The 23335-nt window shown below is 37.5% G+C and overlaps 1 protein-coding gene across 2 annotated transcripts in view; it reads right to left on the bottom strand.

Moving 5' to 3' along the window:
* NLK (nemo like kinase) overlaps positions 1-23335 on the bottom strand; it is a 111462-nt gene that overhangs the window by 14947 nt on the left and 73180 nt on the right. For both annotated transcript variants that reach the window (XM_077836992.1, XM_077836991.1), the window contains exons 4-7: positions 11652-11758; positions 9647-9732; positions 8500-8709; positions 5583-5684 (exon numbers count right to left, since the gene is read on the bottom strand). In XM_077836992.1, coding sequence (XP_077693118.1) covers positions 5583-5684; positions 8500-8709; positions 9647-9732; positions 11652-11758 — 505 coding nt within the window. The remainder of the gene's footprint in view (positions 1-5582; positions 5685-8499; positions 8710-9646; positions 9733-11651; positions 11759-23335) is intronic.

Genomic DNA, 23335 nt, shown 5'->3' with positions numbered 1-23335 from the left:
GAGTGCAGGTGTTGAGAAGAGCCATTAGGACAGGAAGGGTTATAAAGAATGCTCCATTAATGTGTCTGATTAATCGCTATTGAGATGTGGGAGGAATATACTGTTCTGCTGACAGAGGACTAAAATACTCCGCCTAGAATATAACCAAGCAATTGAAAGCCAGCTACTGTATTTATAGGACAATACTAACTGAAAGGGTTAGACTCCATGGTACGTGTGAATGAGTTAGAAGGATTTACAGGATTGTAACAGAACTGCACCAATGTTTAACTGATATACTATCGCAATTCTAATGCTTTGCATGAGTCTGTCACAGGTTGTTTTTTCCTCTTTAGCAAACACAAATGTATGCACACGGGTCAGATTTTGTGACACTATCTTTTTATAAAAGAAAATGTTTTTAGTGTCATATCAAATGCATAAGTGCATTGTTCTAAACCTACCCAACAGGGTCACTAGACAGATTTCTGTACTTCTCAGATATAAAAGTAACTTGTTCAAATGGAGCCTCTGCTACAATTAAGTTTTGTATGACCGTAGCCCCTCGGGGACCTAGTCATAGACAGGTCCTCATTGTGCTAGGTGCTGTACAAACGGTGATGATGTTGTTACCATTCCATAGTATTTGGTGTTCTCAATTCATTTGCCAGTGTCCATTACATAAAAAACAGTATCACCACTGGCATCAAGCATAACTAGTTTGACCCATTCATTTAGGGCAGAAAATAAACTGAAACTACCCTCCTTCACTCCAGAAAAGACTGTGTACACACAAGCGAAGAGTGTGCTCTCTCTCCCCACACTCTACTCTCCCCCCCCACTCCAGGTAGATTGTAGTAGCAATTTCTCTCTCTCTCTCCCCTCTCCCACCCCCTAGAGAGTCTGGCTGTCTCCCACATCTGGTGCCTCAATAAATCACATAGTGATATGTAATGAGCACAATGGTCGGAAACCAGGAGAAGTCCTAAACAGAGGTGCTGTAGCAGGAAGAATTTGGTAGGAACTGAACTTCTTTGGTGTTGGTCACCAGGGGGTCAAAATCCAGGCCCCTTCAGTAAAGAAACAGGTTGTAACCATCATTGAAACCCTTTTCTTGATAAAAGAAAGCTCAAGGATGAACTGGACATAGAGAACGAAATCCTGGACCCTTCCTTCTAGAAGTAAGAGGGTCAAAGCTGATGCACATTACTGACAGTGAGCATTGTAAGTAGCCACTGACAATGTTCTGTGTATGAAGAGAAGACTTATATTCCAGTGCTGTTGGCCAATCACCTTCAGTTAGCAGTAAATTCACTTTTAACATCATTAAAAAGAAAAACTGACTACAAAATGTGTGACTTTCTTCCACACTGAAGGAATTATATAAATTTATATTTAATCCAGAAGATGGCTCCTGGATGTTTTATTACATAAAGCAGTTAAGTCTTTTCCCATTTATCATGTACGCTGATTAAAAGCAGTGTATGTTACAAAGTAATTGCTAATTTCCAACAGAATTTGTTTCTTAGTTTTGCTATCTTGTAAGACTAATTAAGAAACTGGTACAATTTAACAATTTAGAATTAGCGTAATCACCTTTTTCTAAAACCGAATTTTACAAATTTAAATTTAAACCTGAAATGTACTTGAAGTTCTAAATATAGCTAGAAGAATAATCTTATCAGAACCTTATCAGACACAGTATAATCCCCTGCATTTTCACACGGCAAAAGCTCACACCAGCACCAGAGGAGTGAGTTTTGAGAACCTGCGTAGTTTTTCATGGAATCTAGATGGTGCTTTTCCTGATTGACACTAAATTGCTTTTTTCCCCTCAAAGGACTTTTTTGGGGGGAGTATATGTGGGGGTGGACGTGGGGGGCAGAAAAATCAGATTTTAAAAAGCTGCATCTAACACCATCAAAGATATTCAAACAAATTTAGAGGACTAAAACTCATCTGGTTCTACAGTGTCTAGACTGGTTTAGAAAAAAATTCCAAATTCCTTCACAAGTTTGGTGATAGCTTCTGTTTTGAACACTTGTTTATACAGCATTTAAAAAAAAAAATGAATTCCTGAAAGGATTCACATGGGTTGTTTTGGGACAATTCTTTGCTGCTACTGATTGAGCATCACTCAAATATCTAATTAGAACTATTTAAAATGTATACTGCTTGCTAATTTATGCAAAGGTATTATTTCCATAACATATTGGTGTGAAGTGTACTTGCAGCTTTACATGTGTTTATTTTCAAATATAGCGTCAGAGATCTTCATGGCCTCTTTTACAATATGAGTTAATACAACAGGTGTGAGTAGACTACTTTACAAAACCCATCTGTGGCAATGTGCAACCATATATTTAAGACACCGGTGAAAATTAGGGCAAAAACTAACTCAATTTGATTTAAGACCCCTGAAATGGAAGGTGCTACAAAAGTGCACAAGTATTTTTAGTACGCATGAAATTTGCTGATACAAAATATAAAGGCAGCTCCTAAGACATTCAAATCAGAATATCAGAAAAGCTATCATTTACACCATACAGACAGCAGGTGGTGATGTGTCTATTTAGGTATTTATATGGCACACATTCATGTCAGAGCATAGGATCTGATGGCTATCAAGTCCCCCATATCCACGTCTTAGTTACCAGCATTAGTGTCTGTATCCATTCTGCATCAATGTCACAAAGACAACAGCTAGCACAGTACATTACACATACCTACAATATTTAACTTACTACATCACACTGAACATGCAGCAACACATCAATAAATCTTCCTCGTCTGTTGTTATTATGCAGTTCTTTGATGCAAAATATCAGACAGATTCTGCTGGGGTGCAGAAATTTTTCTCTAGAGGGTGGTGTGGTATCGCTATTTTTGGCATTTACTATTCTCAGTATTCACTACCTTCAACTAGACAGAAGTGGTACTGGCTTGTAGTTAAACATGTAAACATAAATTCAGTTCCTACAGAGGCTGTTAAATTGTATTTAGCTCCCGTCACTCCGTGTCCAACACTATCCCCTGAAAAGAAAAGTTCACGGATACAGAACCTCTCCCACAGCATAAAACTCATTCTAAGATCAGGTTTTTCTGTTTCTAACTTTCTATGTACCACTGCTCTCAAATTATGTTTTATAGTTAAGTACATACCAGTGAAGGATAACAATTGTTACTATAAAAGTTTGGAGAAATGACAAACATGTATCATGACAGGTTTCAGAGTAGCAGCAGTGTTAGTCTGTATTCGCAAAAAGAAAAGGAGTACCGATGAAGTGAGCTGTAGCTCACGAAAGCTTATGCGCAAATAACTTTGTTAGTCTCTAAGGTGCCACAAGTCCTCCTTTTCTTTTTATGTATTCATGAGGAACTTCTTATCTTCCTCATTCCTTAGAACTTAGATATGGATTCATGGAATTCCTTAAACAAATTATGGGTCTGATACTACAAAGAATTAAGCACATGTGCTTAACTTTGCTCATGTGCAAGCCATAACCAGGGGTTAAACAAGAATTGAAGAGCCCATAAACCTTCTCTTGTATTATTCATAACGCCCCCCCCCGCACCCACCCATCCCCCCCCTTTTTTTTACCCTAGAAATACTCTCATTTTTTCTATCATTTTTGAAATCGGTAATTTTGGTTTTAAAGCATTTGAGGAATGTCCTTGATCTTGTACAGGACTGTACACTTTAAATTTTTTAACAAAATTGATGCTAGACTGCCTGTTTTACAGTATCTGAAATAGTAGTTTATTTTCAGCAGTTTGCTTACAGATACCTTCCTGAGATTCAATGTATGTACAAATCCAGAGCACTAGAAATGTTCTATTATTAACATCACTTTATAATCTCAAAGAGCTGTACAAGAACTAGTCAAGCCTCTTACCACTCCTGTTACTATCCCCATCATACAGATGGTATAAAGAGACAGATTAAGTGGTGTGTCCAAGGCCAGTATCAGCACTGAGATTAGACCTCACGAGATATTTATATACATAAAATATCACACACTGGTGAAGCATCTTGGTGGAGTGGATTGTACATGGTTTGCACGCAAGAACTCCTGAGTTCTGATCCCAGTGCTCATATGAAGCCTGACTCGTGCTTGTACAGCACTTGGAAACTGTGACACAAAGGGATATAAATGCTTAGAACTTAAAACTATTTTATTTTTTAAAAAGGTATGCATTTCTAATGCTGGGTATAGGTTTGCTCATAACTTCTTGTGATCCAGTGCATCTGTAAGCAAAACATAGAAAATAAACACTCCTGTTTCAGACACTGCAAATTAAGCAGTCTAGTATTCATTTAAAAAAAAATGTACAGTGTATTTATATTTATATTTTAGAAGACTAAGGGACATTCTCCTCAATTGTTTGCAAACCGAAACGGCTTATTTTAAAACTGATAGAGAAGACCCTGAGAGCATTTCAACAGTAAATATAAAAAATATCCCACAACAGTGTAGAGGCAGCTTGAATTGAACATGGTTAGGAGATAGGAACTCCTGAGTTGCAATTATGTAGCAGTGTATCCACAAAGCACTTATTTCTTTAGTATTATTATTATTGTGGTATGAGCGTGGTGCTTCATGTTAATATAAAGAAAGAACAAAGACACAAACATACATATATCAAATTTTTCAGTGATATAAAATATACATGCCATGTGTTATGTTCATTTTTACTATCTGTCAGTCAACTGATGGCGTGTTCTGTTTCCACAGAACCAGATATTACAGGTGGAAAAGACCTACTGATCTAACCTCCTGCCAATACAGAAGCGGCTCTGCAGCTTTCTGAACTATACGATTGATTTTAATCCAGGCCTCTCCTTACATCCTCCTTTAAAGCGACTATCATGATGTGGCCTGTCCTAAAATTGGAAGATTTTTGCCCATGCCAGTCAGAGAAATATTTGTGAGGTTGCAGCCGCAAGTGCAATTTACAAATGAAAAACTGCTTTGTCTCAACAGCATTTTGACTAGCTGCAGTTTTGATCAGTGCTAATACAAGAGCCTAACTTGGGTAAATTCAGGATTGGCTGACAGGCAGAGGCAACATGTTAACAGTTCATGTTAATGAATACAGATGGGTGAGATGCTTACATAAATTATTTATAAAAGTACAGGTGACAAATAGGGAAGAATGGCAGGTGGTGTTTTTTAAACTTCTGATAACTTCTTGCATAAAAGTTACGTTAATTATTTTTAGTTTTCCCCATGAACTTCTTAGACACGTTTATCTTAATAAAACATGGAATTTCACAGAGATGAAGCTAATACTTTTATTGTACAGGATGTATACAAAATAATGGATTCCATTGTTCTGTGTCTGCCTTTTTTGTTGGTCTGTTAGTTGCCAAGATGGAAAGTTTGAGGGGGGAAAAATCCCACAGATGAAACACTAAATTTATAGACTCCGACTGAATGACCGTCTTGAAGAGGGTAAGAGCAGGCTCAGTAGATTGCACGCGCGTGTGTGCACGCACACACACACACGAATGAATTTTTATATATCTATATAAAATTCATTCATATATATGTGTGTGTGTATATATATATATATGTGAATGAATGAAGTGCAATTCATACCTGTTTATGAGGACCCCTGAGTATGTGCGCCTTGGCGCCTTCACAAGCCGTCCTCATTGCTTCCAGTGACGGTGTTCCCAATAGATCTGTGATCAAATCCAACTGTAGGTATAGAATACACACATTAGAGATTAATTTCAGAGATATGCTTATCTTTGAATTCACACAAAGCTGGAACAATGGATTTGTAAAGTCTGATTCAGTCTGAAATAAACTGCCAAAGGTAAATTTTACTTTTAATAAACTACATAAGTGCAATCAGTTTTAAAAAGACACTAAAATAAAACTAGATTACACGCAAAGGCAAACAAACCATTCACTACCATGTTTGGGAGTATTTAGTATAGGTTTATGGAAACGTTTTATTGTAATTTTGAAAAACTAGATTTCCTCTGTTATAATTTTTGAAAATACCATTTAAAATACGTTATGCCTACTACAAACTGAACGTCTAGTCTTGTTTGAATGTCAACAGTACACCGAAAAGCACTGAGCCACAAAAGACAGGTAAAAACAGCCACATACAAATGCATGTAGACAGCAACATATTTTTCAGTGATAAAACAACTTATAATCAGAACTACTATGCCAACTATTATATATAGCCAAATTCCAGTGCCTTCAAGTGTGAGAAATTCTTATGTGAACAAGAGTGCTTAATCTGTTTAATATTACTTTAGAGCAAAGAATCAAAACATGAAAAACGTCTTTAGCAGAACCTGCTGTAGTTTTCTTTTTAGCCTAAATATCTACTGATGGACATTTAATCTATGTGTATTCAAATTTGTGTAGCCTTTTAAAATGAGATGTTCTTGAATTTAAATTATCCATTAGATAAAGAATGATTTCATCTCCTTTGTAGAACTGCTGATGTAAAGAAATGGTGTTAAATTACATGAGTGCTGAATTTGTTTGGGAGGCAAGAATAAATAAAAGTAAAAGGCCTGCCCAGGACCCAGGGAAGAGTAGTCTGGTTTTGGGTAGTGGGAAAGCAAGTCAACTGTAGGGCAGTTGTTGTTAGTATTATTGTAGCGTCAAGGAGCCCCAGTCATGGACCAGGACCCTATTGGGATAGGCACTGAACAGACACAGAACAAAAAGATATTCGCTACCCTATACACCTTAGAGAACGCCTTGTTTTGGGTTTGTCTTGTTGAGTTTGTTTTGTTTATATTTCTTTATTTGTGTATGTAATAAATACTTTATAGTATGATTTTTTTTTTTTTACTCTTATTTCCCACAAGCATGTGCATGTACATGCATATTTGTGGTGGAGAAAAGACATTGCCATATGCCAGGTAAAACTTCTTAGAAAAAGTCAGGGGGCAGATTAGCACTCAAGTTCCAAATGTTCCTATATGACTATTATGAACTTGAGCTAATGGATTAACTGCAAAGCTTTCCCTGCAGAGTAAAGCCATTATCATTGTACAGGCTAATATGGATGACAACCCACTTTGACTGTCAGTACAAAATAGAAGAGTGTGATTATTGCTTACACACCACCAAAGCATTTGTTGCTGTTAAAGCTGCCAGTCCTCCAAATATGAGATCATTTCCTACTCTCCAGCAGAGATCCCACTCTATAAAGGTGCCTGTTTGCACACTTAACACTTTTGCTTGGTGTTGAGGATATGTCTAGCCCCCACCCTCCCAACAAATTATCTTTAAGTATAGGTATTGAAGTAGTAAAACAAATAACCAGATGGGGGAAACGAGATAGCTCATGCGTTAGGGTTTTCTTCCTTTTGAAATTGGGAAAGTATATATTGTAAATTACCCAAACATAAGTGTAAATATGAAACCAGCAGTACCACTGTGGAATTAGCTGATCAGATCCTTAGCTGGTGTAAACTGATGTTAGCGGCTTCAATGGAGCAATGCCAATTTACATCAACTGAGAATCTGGCCCACGTCTATAGTTTCCCATATAGTTAACATTTAACTATAACTTTCCCCCCTTAACCATATTTAACAGCTCAGTGTCAGACTTTCATCTTTAAGTCACTGGGGTGCGTTCCTATAACATCCATAGGTACACTGATGTTTCAGGGACCGATTTTAAATAAGTTGATCATCTCAATATAGTTCCTACAGGACAGCTGTTCACACCACAGAAGTCACCACTACAGATGAAACCCCTGTTGATGTGTTCTCAAGATGAGGGTGATGTGAGACTAACACCCTCATCCTGAGAATTGCTTCTTCCAGAACAAGGTTGAGGAACATCAAAAGGGCATATGCATATAAGGCTTTGTTTGTTTTTTTGTTTGTTTAAAAATCTTATGTTAGACAATCTGAAGGTTTCAGTGTTGGGGAAGTATTCCGATCTACTGTTTAAATTCTTTTTAAAATCATGCATTAATTATACAACAGATCAAAATATTGTTTAAATTCATGTATTCTGAACTCTGCTAAAACAATCCTGAAGCAATTTGACCATTAATCATACTACTTGCCAAATTTATTTTTTTCTAAATTAAGTTGAAATGCAGCACTGTGTACACAGTACAAGCATGTAAATATCAACTGAAACCCCGTAAAGGTTTTTTTCTTTTTGCTAAATGGTAAAATCTGTTGGTCCCAGTTAGATCACATTTTTGAGCATTGGCCTGCTAAACCTAGGGTTGTGAGTTCAATCCTTGAGGGGGCCATTTAGGGATCTGGGGCAAAAATTGGGGATTGGTCCTGCTTTGAGCAGGGGGTTGGACTAGATGACCTCCTGAGGTCCCTTCCAACTCTGATATTATATATATATGACATTCACTTTATTTCCACACAGACCAAACTGGAAAGTGTTTTGCCTATGTGTAAAGCAGGTAATACAAGAGCAGAGGTGTGAGGTTCAAATGCGATCGTTTCAAGGAATTCTGCAGTACAATACAGGGAAGACTTTTACAGTTAAATGTAGTTATACCTGCTGAATGGGACTTTGTGCCTGAAACAATATTCTTCGGCCAAGTAGTTCTGCAAAGATGCAGCCCACAGACCAAATATCAATAGCATTGCTGTAGTGACGGCTGCCCATCAGGATTTCCGGAGCCCGGTAATACTGAGTGACAACTTCCTGAGTCATGTGACGAGATTCATCTAATTCTTCCACCCTGGCCAATCCAAAATCACAAATCTAAATTGAGAAGGTAAATAAATAAAAAAAAATTACCAAAATACTTAGTGCATGTCACACAGATACGTCTTTAGTAACAAAGTATAAAATCCCAAACCAGCATTAATTGTTTTTAAAAGTCTGCATACTGCAATAACTGCATAAGGAAGCTCTATTTACTTATTTATTTAAATAAAGTGTTTGTTTTTGGGGAGGTCCAAGTACGTTGTTTAGTTGCATAAATATTTAAACACCTAAAATGTCTACAATTATTTAGATTTTCTTGACGTGACAATATATTTTTCAGCTGGCATTACACTGTCAAGTTTAATATTAAAATCCCAATCCAGCATTTTGCCCTTAAAAGATCACTGACAACTTCCTGGGCTCAAAATGATTCATTCCAGTACACATTTCCTTTTGTGATGGTGCTCCTTAAAGATGTCAGCAGTGAGATTTCGCCTTTCCTGTCACTACAGACTGCTGCTGTTCTTAATTTTTTTTATAGTTTCTTTTTACTAGGATAAAGGAAAAAGTAGCCAGACAAGATTTGCAAAATAAGGACCTAATTAAATTAAAAAAACAAATAAAGCTGGTTTAATTACAGTAGGACACATTTCCTTACCCTTAAAAGTATAAAAATAAATTAAGGGAGAAATCTCCAGCATTCATTGCCACCTTCACGGTGGCAATGTGTTACTGACAGTGTTGCAGCAACACTTAAACGTATTACAGGCTTTTCAAACCTGCTAAGCACACAGCAGTTCCTGCTGAAGTCAGTGGAAAAATTTTTCTGTTCGTATAGCGTTACTCTTGTTTTTCTGGGGAGGAGGTGTGGGGCTGTTTTTACTGATGAACACACTTAACTGGGGAAAGATTTTATTAAAGTACAAATCTCTTTGACCATGACCCCGATATATAATAAACTGTACAAATTTTAAATAAATTTAGATACCACCTTAAGAACACAGTTGCTGTTCACAAGTAGGTTCCCTGGTTTAATGTCTCGATGTAAAATCCCAGCTGAATGTAGATATTTCAGACCTGAAATATTAAACAAAGTAAATACATTCTCTACTATAATCTATGACTGAAGGCATATTTTCCTGAAAGGCATCATCAAAGACTTATGCATCTGCTTAACTTTACACACTGCTAGTAGTCCCATTGATTTTACCTCACTACTTTACTACTCAAGAATGAAGTTAAACATATAAATAAGTCTTTGCAGGATCCAGGTCATAGAGAGCAAATTATTTAAGCAGACATACTTTTCAACATATACTTTCTTCCTCTGTTTTGCTATAAAAGTACACATATTATTGTATAAAAATCATCATTATAAACAGTTCTTATAAATAAATATATCTACTTCAATTACATGATTTTTGAAGCACTAACGTCCAACTGAAGCATAACTAGATGTTTTTAAGAGGAGTGTTCAAGAGGAAGTAGGGTGAGGCTGTACAATATACAACATAGGTTTTGGTTCAATGTAATTATTTTACAGCTAACAGTTGCTGTAATGATTTTCTGTTCTCTATTACCTTGTAAACCGATGTGCAGATACACCAGCCATGGAATGTAAAATAAAGTCCCAAACTACAGTTTAGCCCAAGGCCCTTTACTGAGGGCTAACTTTATTACTACAAAAAATTTCAAAACAAAACAAAGCAACTCAGAGCATTTGGTCCCTGCCACTAGAGGCCTTTCAACTTTCATCAGGCTGGGAGGGGAGAAGGACACACCATTCACATTAGTTATCCCCCTCGCAGCTGCTTCCCCTGTGCTTTTAGTCTCTGTGGTTGCAATTTCGGTCCATTTTAAACAAACAAACAAAAAATTCAGGAAGCACCTCACTAAAGCTCACCATGGAGTAAGCGTCCATGAAAGTAATTAGTCGGTGTGAAGTTCATTAGGTACTGGAATGTAGCGGACAAAATCTGGTCAATAGAAAAGTGACCAGATCCTCACTTAGGGATATGGGACAAAATGGGTAGTGCTGAGGTCAAAGGTCAAGTGACCAGGGCAGATGGAATAAAAAAAAATTATTCACAGAAGAGGATCCAACTGGCAGCATGACATTGTCATCTTGATGGAAATTAAAATTGATGTGTACTATCACTTACTCTGAAGCCAACTCATATCAGAGGCACAAACACAATATGTCCTTCAGAGGGATAAACCTCTCCTCTGGTTCAACAGGCTTGGCTGGGGGATAATACCGCCTTTGGATGTACTTTACACCTCCTTGTTCTGACATTGCTGAATATGACCCAATAACTATTTTTATCAAGAAAAAAATGGCTTCTGTTTATTTTCAGCTGATTTTCATTGTGGAAAACAAATAAAACACATGGGAAGTGAGGCAGTTTAGCCTGATCAAAAGTCAGAAGTCCAACTCAGTAACCTGAATCTGTAATTTCCGAATCCACTGAAAGATCTAAATGTATAACCAGTATTATCATGAGATTATTTTTACTGAGCCAATTTTAGTGGCCACTTCTACAATAATTTCAGTTACTTTGTTTTACAATATAGCATCATATTTAGTTCTGGCTAAAATGTATTCACCAGATAGGATGGCCTCAGGTGTCTTCTCGGCAGCCTAATCCAAAAGGCCACTTTACTTCACAAGATCTATAGTTTAAAAAAAATCAGTGTTGCGCTTCATCTTTTCAGTAACCATTAGAGAAGTCATTCAGGTTAAAGAACAAGGATTGCCACCTTCATACATACAGTACCCTAAAAAAGCAGCAAGGCCAAGAGCTTCTTGTACACCTTTGCTATTCTTTCAAAGACAACATTAAGTAACAAAACAATGTGTTAAATATATCTTGTTCCACACATTACAAAGACTTGCCTCACTAGTTTCTGAACTTTTACTCCCAAGAGAAAATTACCAAGAAAGAATACACCACTTAGTTCAATATTGTTTCATCAGTTTTAAACAAAAAAGTTACCTCTTAAAATCTGGTAAAGAAAAACTTTGACATGATCCGAGCTGAGTGGTTGAGGAGAGACGATAATCTTATGGAGGTCACTCTGCATCAATTCAGTGACAACGTATCTTCAAGTTATTAGTTAAGGAAAGTACAGAAAGTGCAGCATATAATCCATTTGAAACAGTTACTCTTGCTCACAAGAATTTTAATTCTTATAGCTCAAAGCTGTAGAATAACAAAAGAATAAAGCTTCTTGACTGATATAATAGAGGTCAAATCTCCAGACCTCCACAAGAATTACTTGACAGTTTAGTTACAAGAGAAAACTTAATTACTGAACAAAGCCACATTTACACTTATGAATACACATTACAAAATTATTTGAAAGCCAAAACATGGCTCATGAAGGATAAGATGCCCAGTGTTAATTTAATTGTATTTTAAAACCTGTAATTTTGGGCTCAAAATTCTTATTAAATAATAAATTACATGCGATGCTGGTGGCATCACCTTAATCCTTAGTGGAAATTTATCCACATCACATAACCAGACCAATACAGTTGGAAAATACAGCCCGAGCATGGGTATTGTAGGTCAGTAGTGCATTGCTCTTATAGGAAGCTTCTACAGTATCTGCATGCATTGTGCCATCTCTACCTGTACTGTCAATATTTCACTTCCACAAGCTCCAAATCTCCTCCCATGCACACACATACAAATCACTGGTTGTAAATCTCTTTCAAGTTCTAATTTAAAAAAATAGCACCTCTATGTGGAAGAAAAGGCAAAAGCCACCAACTGGCGTGCTGTCACACACAAAGCAACAGGTGTAGGAGCCTGCTGGTGATTGATAACAGTAGCTGAATATTCCAAGTGCTGTTATTCTTGCTGACATCAATGTAGAGATGTAAATTAAGAAGGGGGGCATGTCTGCTCAGACAGCACCAGCAATTGCAAAATACTATCTTTCACAAATGGAGAAATACAGCAGAGGGAACACAGAAACAACATTGTCAGGAAATTGATGAAGTTGTCAATTTCCTGAATGCGGGGTTATAGACAAAAAAGTAATTCTTAAAAAAAAAAAACCAAAAAGGGTACCTTGGGTGCTGAAGATAGCTGCTCACCACATCAGACATATCTGCTTACTTTACTGACGCATTTTTGCTCATGTCAGCAACCAAGAGCCTACGTAGCTGCTGAAAAGCAAGTTGTATTTTATTCTGCCTCCTGCATCAACAAAATTGCCAGCTAAGTACTGATTTGCATTCTTTATTGTTGATGAGCGTCTGCAATGATGGACAGTCTGAAGTAGAGCCAGTATGTCTTGATTTTCAAGTAACAGGTTGAATTTCTAATGCTGACGGTTCAGAAAATCTTATTTTGATGTATAAACTGAGCAAGTTTGATAAAAGAATAAAGAAACATACTCTGTTGACATAGCTGCTTTTCAGGGGACAGCCACATTTGAAAAGAAAAGGGAAATTCTGGGATTTGCTGTACTAATATACAAGTAACTTAATGTACTCACTATTGCAGATGGTCAGTCAAATATTGTGGCCTTATTTTCAATACACTATTATTATTATTAATATTATAATAATGCCTAGAGCCCCCGCTTTGGTTAGATAGTAGTGGTGGGCATAGTACAAACACACAGTTAAGAGATATTCCTTGGCCCAAAGAGTATACAATCCAAGTAGCCAAAAAGGTTAGGAGGGGAAACAAAGGCACAGAGAGGAAGTGCCTTGCCAAGGTCACACATCAGGTCAGCTGCAGAGCCAGAAATAGAGTACAGGTCTCTCAAGACCCAGTCCAGTGTCTTCTTCATTGAACCACACTCTCTCATTTGCAATTCAAGATAAGAGAATTGTAATCGGCTCTCCTGTGCTTCGAGATATAAGCTGATCATCTGCAGGGGACAGGAACAGCTCAACTTCCACCCACCAAAATACAGCACTGCACAACTGGTGAAGGGCATAATATTTTTCCTGCCTTCCTCTGAAGCATCAGGCCACTGCCAGAAGCAGGATAACAAAATGTATGGACTAATCCAGAAGAGAAAATTCTATCTTTCCACACCTGACACTGACTTTTGGAAACAAAAATCCTTATGAATGAGGCAAAATCCAGTAGCATTCCTATCCATTGCGCACCAGCCATGGCAATTCTGTAAACTCAGCACCTTTCAGTGGGATTTTCAAAAGTGTTGACCCTAACTCTGCAGCCATTGACGTCGATAGGAGCTTTACCAATGATTGCAGTGGGAACACGATTAAGTCAATGCTGAGTTGAGTACTTTTTAAAAACCCCACCTTTAACCTGTAAAACCACTAGATCGTCGATGCATCCACTACCTCAATACTTATAGCTAGGCTAAATCCTCTGCTAAATAACTCTGCAAATGACAGCAAACTAACTGTGAGACAGATATCTTTCTGAACTCTAAGCCAGTAAGTTGATAAACAGACGAGCCTTCTCAGGAATTTCGACCCCTTCTTCTTACCACTCCTCTGGTTAGTCAATCAGCACAGTTTAAACCTCATGTATGATGACCCAGTAAGATCCTGCAACCTCCTTTCTTCCCCAGCCAAATGACTGCTTACCCCACCAAACCTGTCTGTTGCTTCATATACATTACCGGTCACTTCATTCCTTTCAAGTATCCAATTTTTTAGGTGCCATATCTAACCAGGTTTTATACATCATCTAAAAATGCATTCAATTTTTTAAAGTGGCACAGTACTAAAACCCACTGAGTTATATTTCATAAATTAATGACACATCACATAATTTTCTAACAAAAACTTCCCTAGAACTTCTCTAGTAAATGTAACCCAAAGAGAAGTTCAGCAACATCGGAATACAATAATTTTTAGTTTAATAAAGCAATTTTCACTTTGCAAAGGCCTCTTTTTAATAGGTATGCCAGCCTTTTTACACTTCGTTTTACCTGCTGGCTGCAACTTATCCTGAAATTCTACATTTTCCAATAAAATATTCAAAAATCCAAAAGCAATACTGTGCACTTTATTATAAGATTTCTGTTTTGCTATACCACAAATCCTCCTAAATCTCAATCCCTAGCATAATGTCTCCCAGATGTCTCAACTAGTTGCCATGCCAACTAAAGCCGCTTAAATTAAATGAGGGCCTGAAATGGCACCTGCACCACTCCAGGTCTGTTGCGCATTAAATAAAGCTCTCTTGACAGGGGCTCAGAGGTGCCATTAACTTGAACAGCAGCTATCTGATTATTGTGTCTGGATAATTTAATGAGGATCTCTAAACAAGAGTGAAAGCAGGACTTGCTCAGTGTATCTGTCTTTTGCAAATGTGGCAGCCTCCTAAACAGCTGGTGCCCAACCAGGTCAATGCCTTTGCTTAGGCCTGTTAATATTTAGCTAAAATAACAGACTATGTCTAAAGTTATGGGATTTCAATAAAATATTTTAACTGACACTTGCATTTTTCCTATTTAAATTGATCTATAGTATATGCTGGCCAGTAGGAGGTCACTGGAGCTACATTACAGAGCTAAACTGAACATTACCAGCAGATGAAAATTGCTACTGACAGCTGTAATTAGTTAAGTAGCTGTATAAAATTAGAACTACAAAGTGTACCAGTTTGCTTCAGAACAATTATAAAGGAAAATGCGGATCACAATAGACTCTCACTAATTCACACCGACTTGGAGACCCACCAAAATTAGTAAATTTTGCAAACTGACAAGTAAGTAAACAAACCAAGAATATTGCATGAAAGCGTACTTTGCTCCTGGATGCATTAACTTAATTTCAATAATGTATAAACATAACTCATGTTCTATAGTTAAGGCTACGCTTTAGTCATGGGTATTTTTAGTAAAAGTCATGGACAGGATACAGGCAGTAAACAAAAATTTATGGCCCGTGACCTGTCCATGATTTGTACTATATACTCCTGACTAAATCTTGGGGAGGATGGTGGCCCAGGGGTGCCAGAGGTGCTCGGAGGAGGGTTGGGGGGAGGGAGCGGTAGTAGCGCACGGCCTGGGACCCGCGCTGGTGCTGGTGTGGAGGGTTTGGCTGGGGCTGGCAGGCTCCCTACTCAGCTCCGTGCCTCCCTGGAAGCAGCAACATCCCTCAGCTCCTAAGCAGAGGCACAGCCACACGTCTCTGCATGCTGCCTCCTCCCCGAGCGCTGGCTCCGCAACTCCCATTTGCCGGGAACTGTGGTCGATGGGAGCAGCGGAGGCGGTGCCTGCAAGGGAAGGCAGCACGCAGACCACCTGGCACTGCCTCCCCCGAGGAGCTGAGGAATGTTGCCGCTTCCGGGGAGGCCCCTGAGGTAAGCACCGCCTGGAGTTCTCACCCCCTCCCGTGCCCCAACCCCCTGCCCTGAGGCCCTCCCCCCTCACCCCCCCCAAACTCCTGCTGGGGGGTGGGAGGAAGGCAGTGGCCTGAGACTGCCCCAGCAGCAGCTGGTGCAACTGGTCCAGGGGCTGCCCAAGTTCCTCAGGCAACCCCCATGTCAACTGCACCAGAAGTCATGGAAAAATCATGGAATCCATGACTTCTGTGACCTCCGTGACAATCTCACAGCTTTACCTATAGTATATTAATAAGGAAAGAAGTTTCAGAAAACTCAGATTTAGGTTGGGATGAGACCACCATGTCTTGGGCAAGTTATGGGGTATGTGGATTAGCAGAATATGAATTAGCAAGGTCCTGGGGAAGTAAATGGTGGAAGATGTGTTCAACTGTTATGTTACCATGGGAAAAGGTTTCAACAGTTTATTTTCTAACCAGAGAAGTTCTTATAATTTTCACATTTCAGGATGCCCTTTGAAACAGAGACAGGAATTCTCTCATTCAGCCACTTTAGCACATTAGGACATGGTGCCATGTCTGTTTCTTCTTGCCACTTCCCAAATGCAATAACCCATTAATTATAGTTCTCCTGTAATACACCTGTTTCATATTAATATGCAAAATAAGAAAAGGCTGGTCTGGTTAAGAATAGTATAAGAATTAATGGAATAAAATCTCATGAAATTTATATTTCTATATATCCTCACTTATAGTTAAAAATATGCTGGCATTTCCTCTCAACCCATGTTAATAATTAACTGGCAGTGGAACCACCATCTATTGCGTAAGGGGTGTTGTGGGCTCTGTTCTTCTGGTTGGCAAGAGTAAAATGTTCAGGCTCTCTGATGCCCAGTAAAACCACTTGTCTGAAAATCTCCTATTTAACTAGTGGTATGATGAGTGAAGATTCATTCCCTGAAGGCGTGGGAAAGGAAGAGAGAACCGAACATGGCCTGTGGTCCGGCAATAAGTTACACCATCTATTTTAAGATTATTCTCTAAATCCTCTCAATTATATAATTATTGAGACTCAAGATTAAATTAATTTGATGTTTAAATGGGAAATTCTTCAAGTGCTTGTATTATTATGCACTTGTTGCAGTTTACAGCTTCGATACAGCACAGTATGCATGGAAGGCTGCAGTACAACTGTTAAATGCAGCCATGCATAAAAAGAGGAAGCAATGTAAGAAGCAGTACAAATTAAGGGGAGAAGTATTTTTATGGATGACAAACTGACAGACAAGTTACTACCAATTTTTTTTTTTTAAAATAAATACCTTCAGACATTTGGAATTGAGAACATAGGATATTGAGAAAATGACAAAATATTGTAAAGTATTTCTACACAAAGCTAACATATTAAGACTTTCCTCATTATGTAATTTCTATTTGCTCAACAACAGTCACAATCTTGCGGTCACGATTTAAGACAAAGAAGTGATTAATGATGCAATAAGAGTGGAATGGGGCGGGGGGAGAGAGAGAGAGACTTATGGTCAAGTAAGTACTTGATGGAACAACTGACTAAAAACTACACTCTCATATGCATAATCTGCAAGAGGAATAATGATCCAATATTATGCACATTAAAAAAAGAAACTAACGTCAAAGAAAGAAAAATCAGTGTTTAGTACTTATTCAGGTGATGGAAACAGGACTCCTGGGTACCGTATGAATGGCTTGTGGGCAAGTCAATTAAGAGTACTTTGGATTAGCCTGTAAAATGGGTACGTCATCATCCACCTCACAAGGGAGTCATGAGGCTAATTTGTAAAGTACTCAGATCCTGAGATCAAAGGGGCTACATAAGTGGCAAGTATTATTTAACTTATCATAAAACTGTCTGTTATTTTGAAGTATATATATTTTTAACACTTTCAGGAAATTTTAGGTGGCTCCAAGGTGGCTGCTAATGATTCACGGTTTTGTAAAAATTGACAGGGGTTACTGTGATTAACATTCATGTCATTGATAAGTTAAAGCAAAGAAAAGCATTGACGCTGTTTTGCTTGATATTTTTCAGTATGTATACAAATCTCCCTAACTATAGGCACATTTTCTAGACAAAAGCGGTTTCATATTCAGACAATACTAAGGAAAAACCTCACAAAACCAATATTTGGCTACAGTAAAAATAAAATCCCAAAAAGCAGATTGTTTCTATAAAATGAAGATTACACAGAAAAGATACAATTTTGATCTGTTAGTTTTTCAAAAATAAAAATAGGTTATTTGCCATTAGCCAGTGTATGCTGCTGTATGAACCCTTCACTTAGCCATTTTCAGTGGTATCAGTGACATTCATCCTGTAACATTCATGCAGGTGTGAACTGATATCACTGATCAACAAGAGGCCTGGTCAGCAGAAAAAACTTCCACGGGAGGCTGACAAAAATTTTCAGATGACCATGTCTCAGAAATCTTAGTGCTTAATTCATCAATGCAAGAAGCAATACAAAATGCCTCTTTCTTGCATCTTACTCCTGAATTAGATTACTGTCCCTTTTGAGCTTATGTCAGATCATTAAAACATGCTTCCCTTGTGCCCATATAACTAATACGATGACAAAAGTCTAAAAATGGAAATTGTTTTCAACACGTGTGTCTGAGAACATATATTTTAAAAGCTGCACCCCTTTGAAATTCTGTCAAGATACGTCACATGTCAACTTCAGCGTAGTCATAGATAAGGCATATTTACTCTTACTGTTGGTTCAGCTATATAAACTTAGATACTTTGCTAATTAGTAAATGACTGTATAATTGATCAGGCTGGGCAAAAAACCCCCACACCACTTTGGTTTATCATTTAGGGTTAGACTCCTGGCTATGAATGTATACTTTTATCTGGCCTCAAACGATAACTCCTTTGTCAGTGTGGTGCATTTGTGCACATAGACAGGAGGTTCTAGGATTTATAGCTTCAGTTACAAGTGACATTATCCAACTGGTTTTCCAGCTTTTGGAATAAAGGTATTTCTATTTTTCTGATGCATAAAATAGATTTTCAGTCCATAGCTAAGGCCCTTCAGAAAATACAAAGGGGAGAAAAAGGCAGACTTTACTCAGAAAATACAGGGAGTGGTGGGGAGGCAGACCATATTTTATTGGTTTAGAAATATCACATTTTCAGCAGATGCAAGCAGCATGGCATATTATGCTACAAGCAACAGATTTAAAATGTTTATGAAAGACTGCAAGAAAGAAGGATGGGTAACGAAGAGGGAAGGAGAAGATAGAAATTCAAAGAGTAAAAGACCTACTGTATAACATTTTGAAAAGGTCCTGTGAAAGAATGAGAGGTCAGAGTACTCTAATAGGCACTCTGATAGTGTGACCAGTCATCCTTCTCATTGGGAGCTGGAATAATTTTTAAATGATTCATTTGTGCAGGTCATGTCTCATGAAACACTGTCAGTCAGAGAGCTCTTAAGACAGAATGGGAAAGTCCGCTGCACATCTCTTCCTTCGGTGCATCAATTCAGGTTGACACATGTGATTGACAAAAAGTGACAATATTGTTAATCTTCAGCTGCTTCTGGCATAAGCTTTAATCAGGAAAATCTTCAGAGAAAGAGTGACTAGAGAAGCCTGCAATAATTATTGGCCAAGAAGGAGAACATCTGTCTTTCTGCAGTTGCAGAATTCAATATTACAAAAGATTAGAAAGCAGTATTTTGCATTGATACTAGAAAAGTGGTGTACTATTAATTCAGATGTTCCATTAATCCTTCAGTACTATATGGAGGGTATACAACTTCTTATTAAGACATTAGATCTCCATCTTCTTGCCCTATAATTTGAGCTATGTTGTCAAGATGGATTGTTTAACATTCGGAATCTTATGACTAAATTTTTCATTCAACTATCTGGTATTTACTGCAGAGGACAGATTCTCACTCCATATTTTCCATGGGGATTGAGTTTTTTATTGCTAGATTCCTAAGTTTGTTATTTATATTTTCTTTATTATATTATTGTTTAGATTTTATTTCTATAAATGTTATGCCACTTTCAGTAAAGTTATTTAAACATAAACAAGTGAAACAAAATTAAGTTATTCGGCAGTGCAATACCATCCATTAGAATTAATGGTCGTGAATCCTTGTAAAAAAGTGCATTCTTAGACTGCTCTAACCAGGTAACTGACTGGCACCTATGCATATTTTAAATGGACAAACACTTTATAAATGGGTACCTATGTCATGCTAACAGTGGGCTCTGAGTTTAGGCATATCATACCACCAGAATGAATATCTAAGCTTGAGTAACAGGGGATGGATTTCTGCACCACAGTGTTTTATGTACCATTTCCATGCCTATGGTTATGGGGACATGCCATCAACTCCAGCTCACAGATGGATTCACTTTGAACAATCAAACACAGCTTCTACACCTGTGTAAAGTAAATTGTTACTGCTTGCGAATGAGCCTTAGTGTTCTGTTGGAGGTTAGGTATGTGTAAAGAACAGCAATATGATGAAGTCTGCAAAAAACTTCTGCTCAGGATGGCAAACAGCACCTGCAGATCATGGCAAAAAAGCTAAGTTTCCCAGTCAATAGCTTGGAGAGGTGTGCAAGCAACACAGCTAACCTACCACAGAAGCGCATGTACAATTTCTCACAAGTAAGAACTTGAGTGGTACTTGCAGCAAAAACAAAAGCACAGTTCAAATTTCTATCCATGTATACATGCTACAACATGGAAATAAACTGAGTAATATTAGGAAGGTATTTTCTGTGCTATTTTCTCTGTAAAAATAGAGAGACTGGCAAATGCCTCAACCATTACCTAATGTCGTCTTTATAGCCGTCTCCTCAGTAGGTTAGATTGGGACAATTAGATCAATAAACAGGTAAGATACACTGAACGATCATCACAGATTTTAAAATGCAAAAACTTGCTTGTTCCAAATTTAGAAAACTTAGAATATACAAAAATTAGAATTATGAGTTATAAATAACTTATAAAAGTTAAACCTCACCAGATTCTGTGTAATAAGAGAGGAACATGAAGATTATCCCATCTATTTGGTAGGTCTCGTAAGAGAGGAAAAGTTTTCATTGCTGCCAAACTACCTTTAGTCTAAGGATTTACATTTATCTGGGAAAAAGGGCCATCTCCCTAGAATCCTCTTTAGATACGGAGTATGTGCTTCACAAGCAGCCACATTAGACTACTCTCATCCATAATATTTTATTACTATTATATTAAATAAATCATCCTCCACAAGCTAGAGGTAGATGGCTAATAAACGGGTTACACATAAAAGTAGAAAAGATTTGAATCAGACATGAAAGAATGAGAGCTTTCTAAAATAAACACTATACACATCAAGTCAAAATTACAGAAAGTTAGTGTGTACTTAACTGCACTCCTGCACTAGGGCTCCTCTCAGCCTTCCTACTTCTAATCTTACGATACTACTTGTTTAACTGGAATCAAAATAGCTAAATCAACACATAAGTTTTTAATAGTTAGTTATAGCAAAATAGGACACTCCATCTGAAATAAGCATTAACACACAGATATGCACTAAAATAACTGAAGTTGTGAATAATAATTCATTTCATTATTGTGTTATACCTAGGTCTGTGTAGACCAGACAAATCCTTGGTTTTCAGAATTGCAAGGCTACCCCCCGCCACCCCCTAACCGTTCTATACTCAAACCCACAGCCTGACCTTCTACTCAATCCAGTCTTTAAGTATTCAGGCCTTAAATTCACTCACCAGATGAGCTTGGGATTTTGCTTATTCACCAAGGAAATAAAAGATTCATCCAGCCTGTTTTCACTGACATCTCCCTTTCCCAGAAAAGCTTCTAGGTTCCGCATCTTAGACGTTTCCTTGGCAAATGGAATGCATTTAGCATAACATTCCATGGCATCTGCCCATTACTACTTCACGTTCAGCAGCACAGGTACACATCTGCAACGTGTGCTGTTACTGTACTTGGCAACAGTGAAGCAATTAATTCTACAAAACCTCAAAGGAAATTCATATACAGACATTAAAACAACATTCCATATTAAACAGAATGCAACTAAAAGTGGGTTATTAGGACTAGAATTCTCGTATACTGACCTACAAAGAGCGCTTTTTTTTAAAAAAAAGATTGGAATGTTTCCTTTTACAAGAGATGTACAGAGGTTTAAAGGTGCATGTTAAAGTAGAGGGGACGATGATTCTGATTTTTTCCTTTTTAACCGTTAGAAATATCAAGAATGCCAAGTCTGGTCTTCCTTAGTTTTGCTGGAGGACTTCTTTTCGGGAGGTGGAGGGATTGGAACATGTGTATTGTGAAGTCTTACATCTTAAAAGGTGGGATGTTGAACCTTCAAAAGTTCTACAGGATAAGGAACCAAGATCTACATTTTGTGAAGAGATTTTTACCCTCATTTTCATTATATGCAATACATAACAAGGGAAATATGGTACCTGTTAGTTTTCTCCCCTTGTGTCTATTAGCGAAGCCAAATATTTGGGTATGGCTCCTCCTTATCAAGAGATGGAATTTTTCAGTGACATTCCAGATGTTTACCATGTTTACCCTACTTGCCAACATGAAATCTTAAGTGGAAAATTGCTATAACAAGTCACTAAACTAATGAGCAACCAACCTCTGAAGGAAATCCAGGAGTAACAAATTCAAGTTGAATTGGCAATAACCAAAGTAGTTACCATCTTGAAAACGTGTGGTGATTTAAGGGAGAAGAGTTGGCAGTCCCTATCATTACTTGTTAATTTTTCCCAAGTTCAGACACTTTTTTAAAAAATTCAAGTTCCATGAAAATTTAATTACTGTTTCCCTGAATTGGACATTGTGTGAACAGTAACTACAATAACTTCTAGAGCTATTTTCTTAAAAATAAACTGTTAAAACTTCAAATGGACAACTTCAAGTTCACTTACCATTAGTAGTAACAGAAACAAGGAAAAAGCAAACATATACAATGAAGCTCTCATACATTAATTTTTCTTCAATACCTCTACAATGAGGGTCTTCAGTGTTCAATTGTTGCAATGGTTTATGTCAAGAAACTGACTCCCAGAGCAAACGGGTTAAAATAATAAACTTCCTAGGCACCCAAAAATAATGAATTAACAGAATCTACTTGAATTTAAAAAAAAAATAATAAAAAATCAAAATGCTAGCTTTTATGTGCACTAAATCTATCTAAAAATTAAAACAAACCTATTAAAAAGCATGATTTTTAAATGCAAATATGAACTGGTGCATTGAACGTAACAGATTTTAACCAAGTATGCCACTTGTCGCCTCTATAGGAGAATCATTTCCCTGGAAAGGAGCAATCAGACCACAAGATAAAATAGTTTCAT

The sequence above is a fragment of the Eretmochelys imbricata genome, chromosome 17 (genome assembly GCF_965152235.1).
Source record: "Eretmochelys imbricata isolate rEreImb1 chromosome 17, rEreImb1.hap1, whole genome shotgun sequence".
NCBI lineage: Eukaryota > Metazoa > Chordata > Testudines > Cheloniidae > Eretmochelys > Eretmochelys imbricata.
The sequence above is the reverse complement of the archived record's forward strand: the minus strand, read 5'-3'. Positions and strand labels throughout refer to the sequence as shown.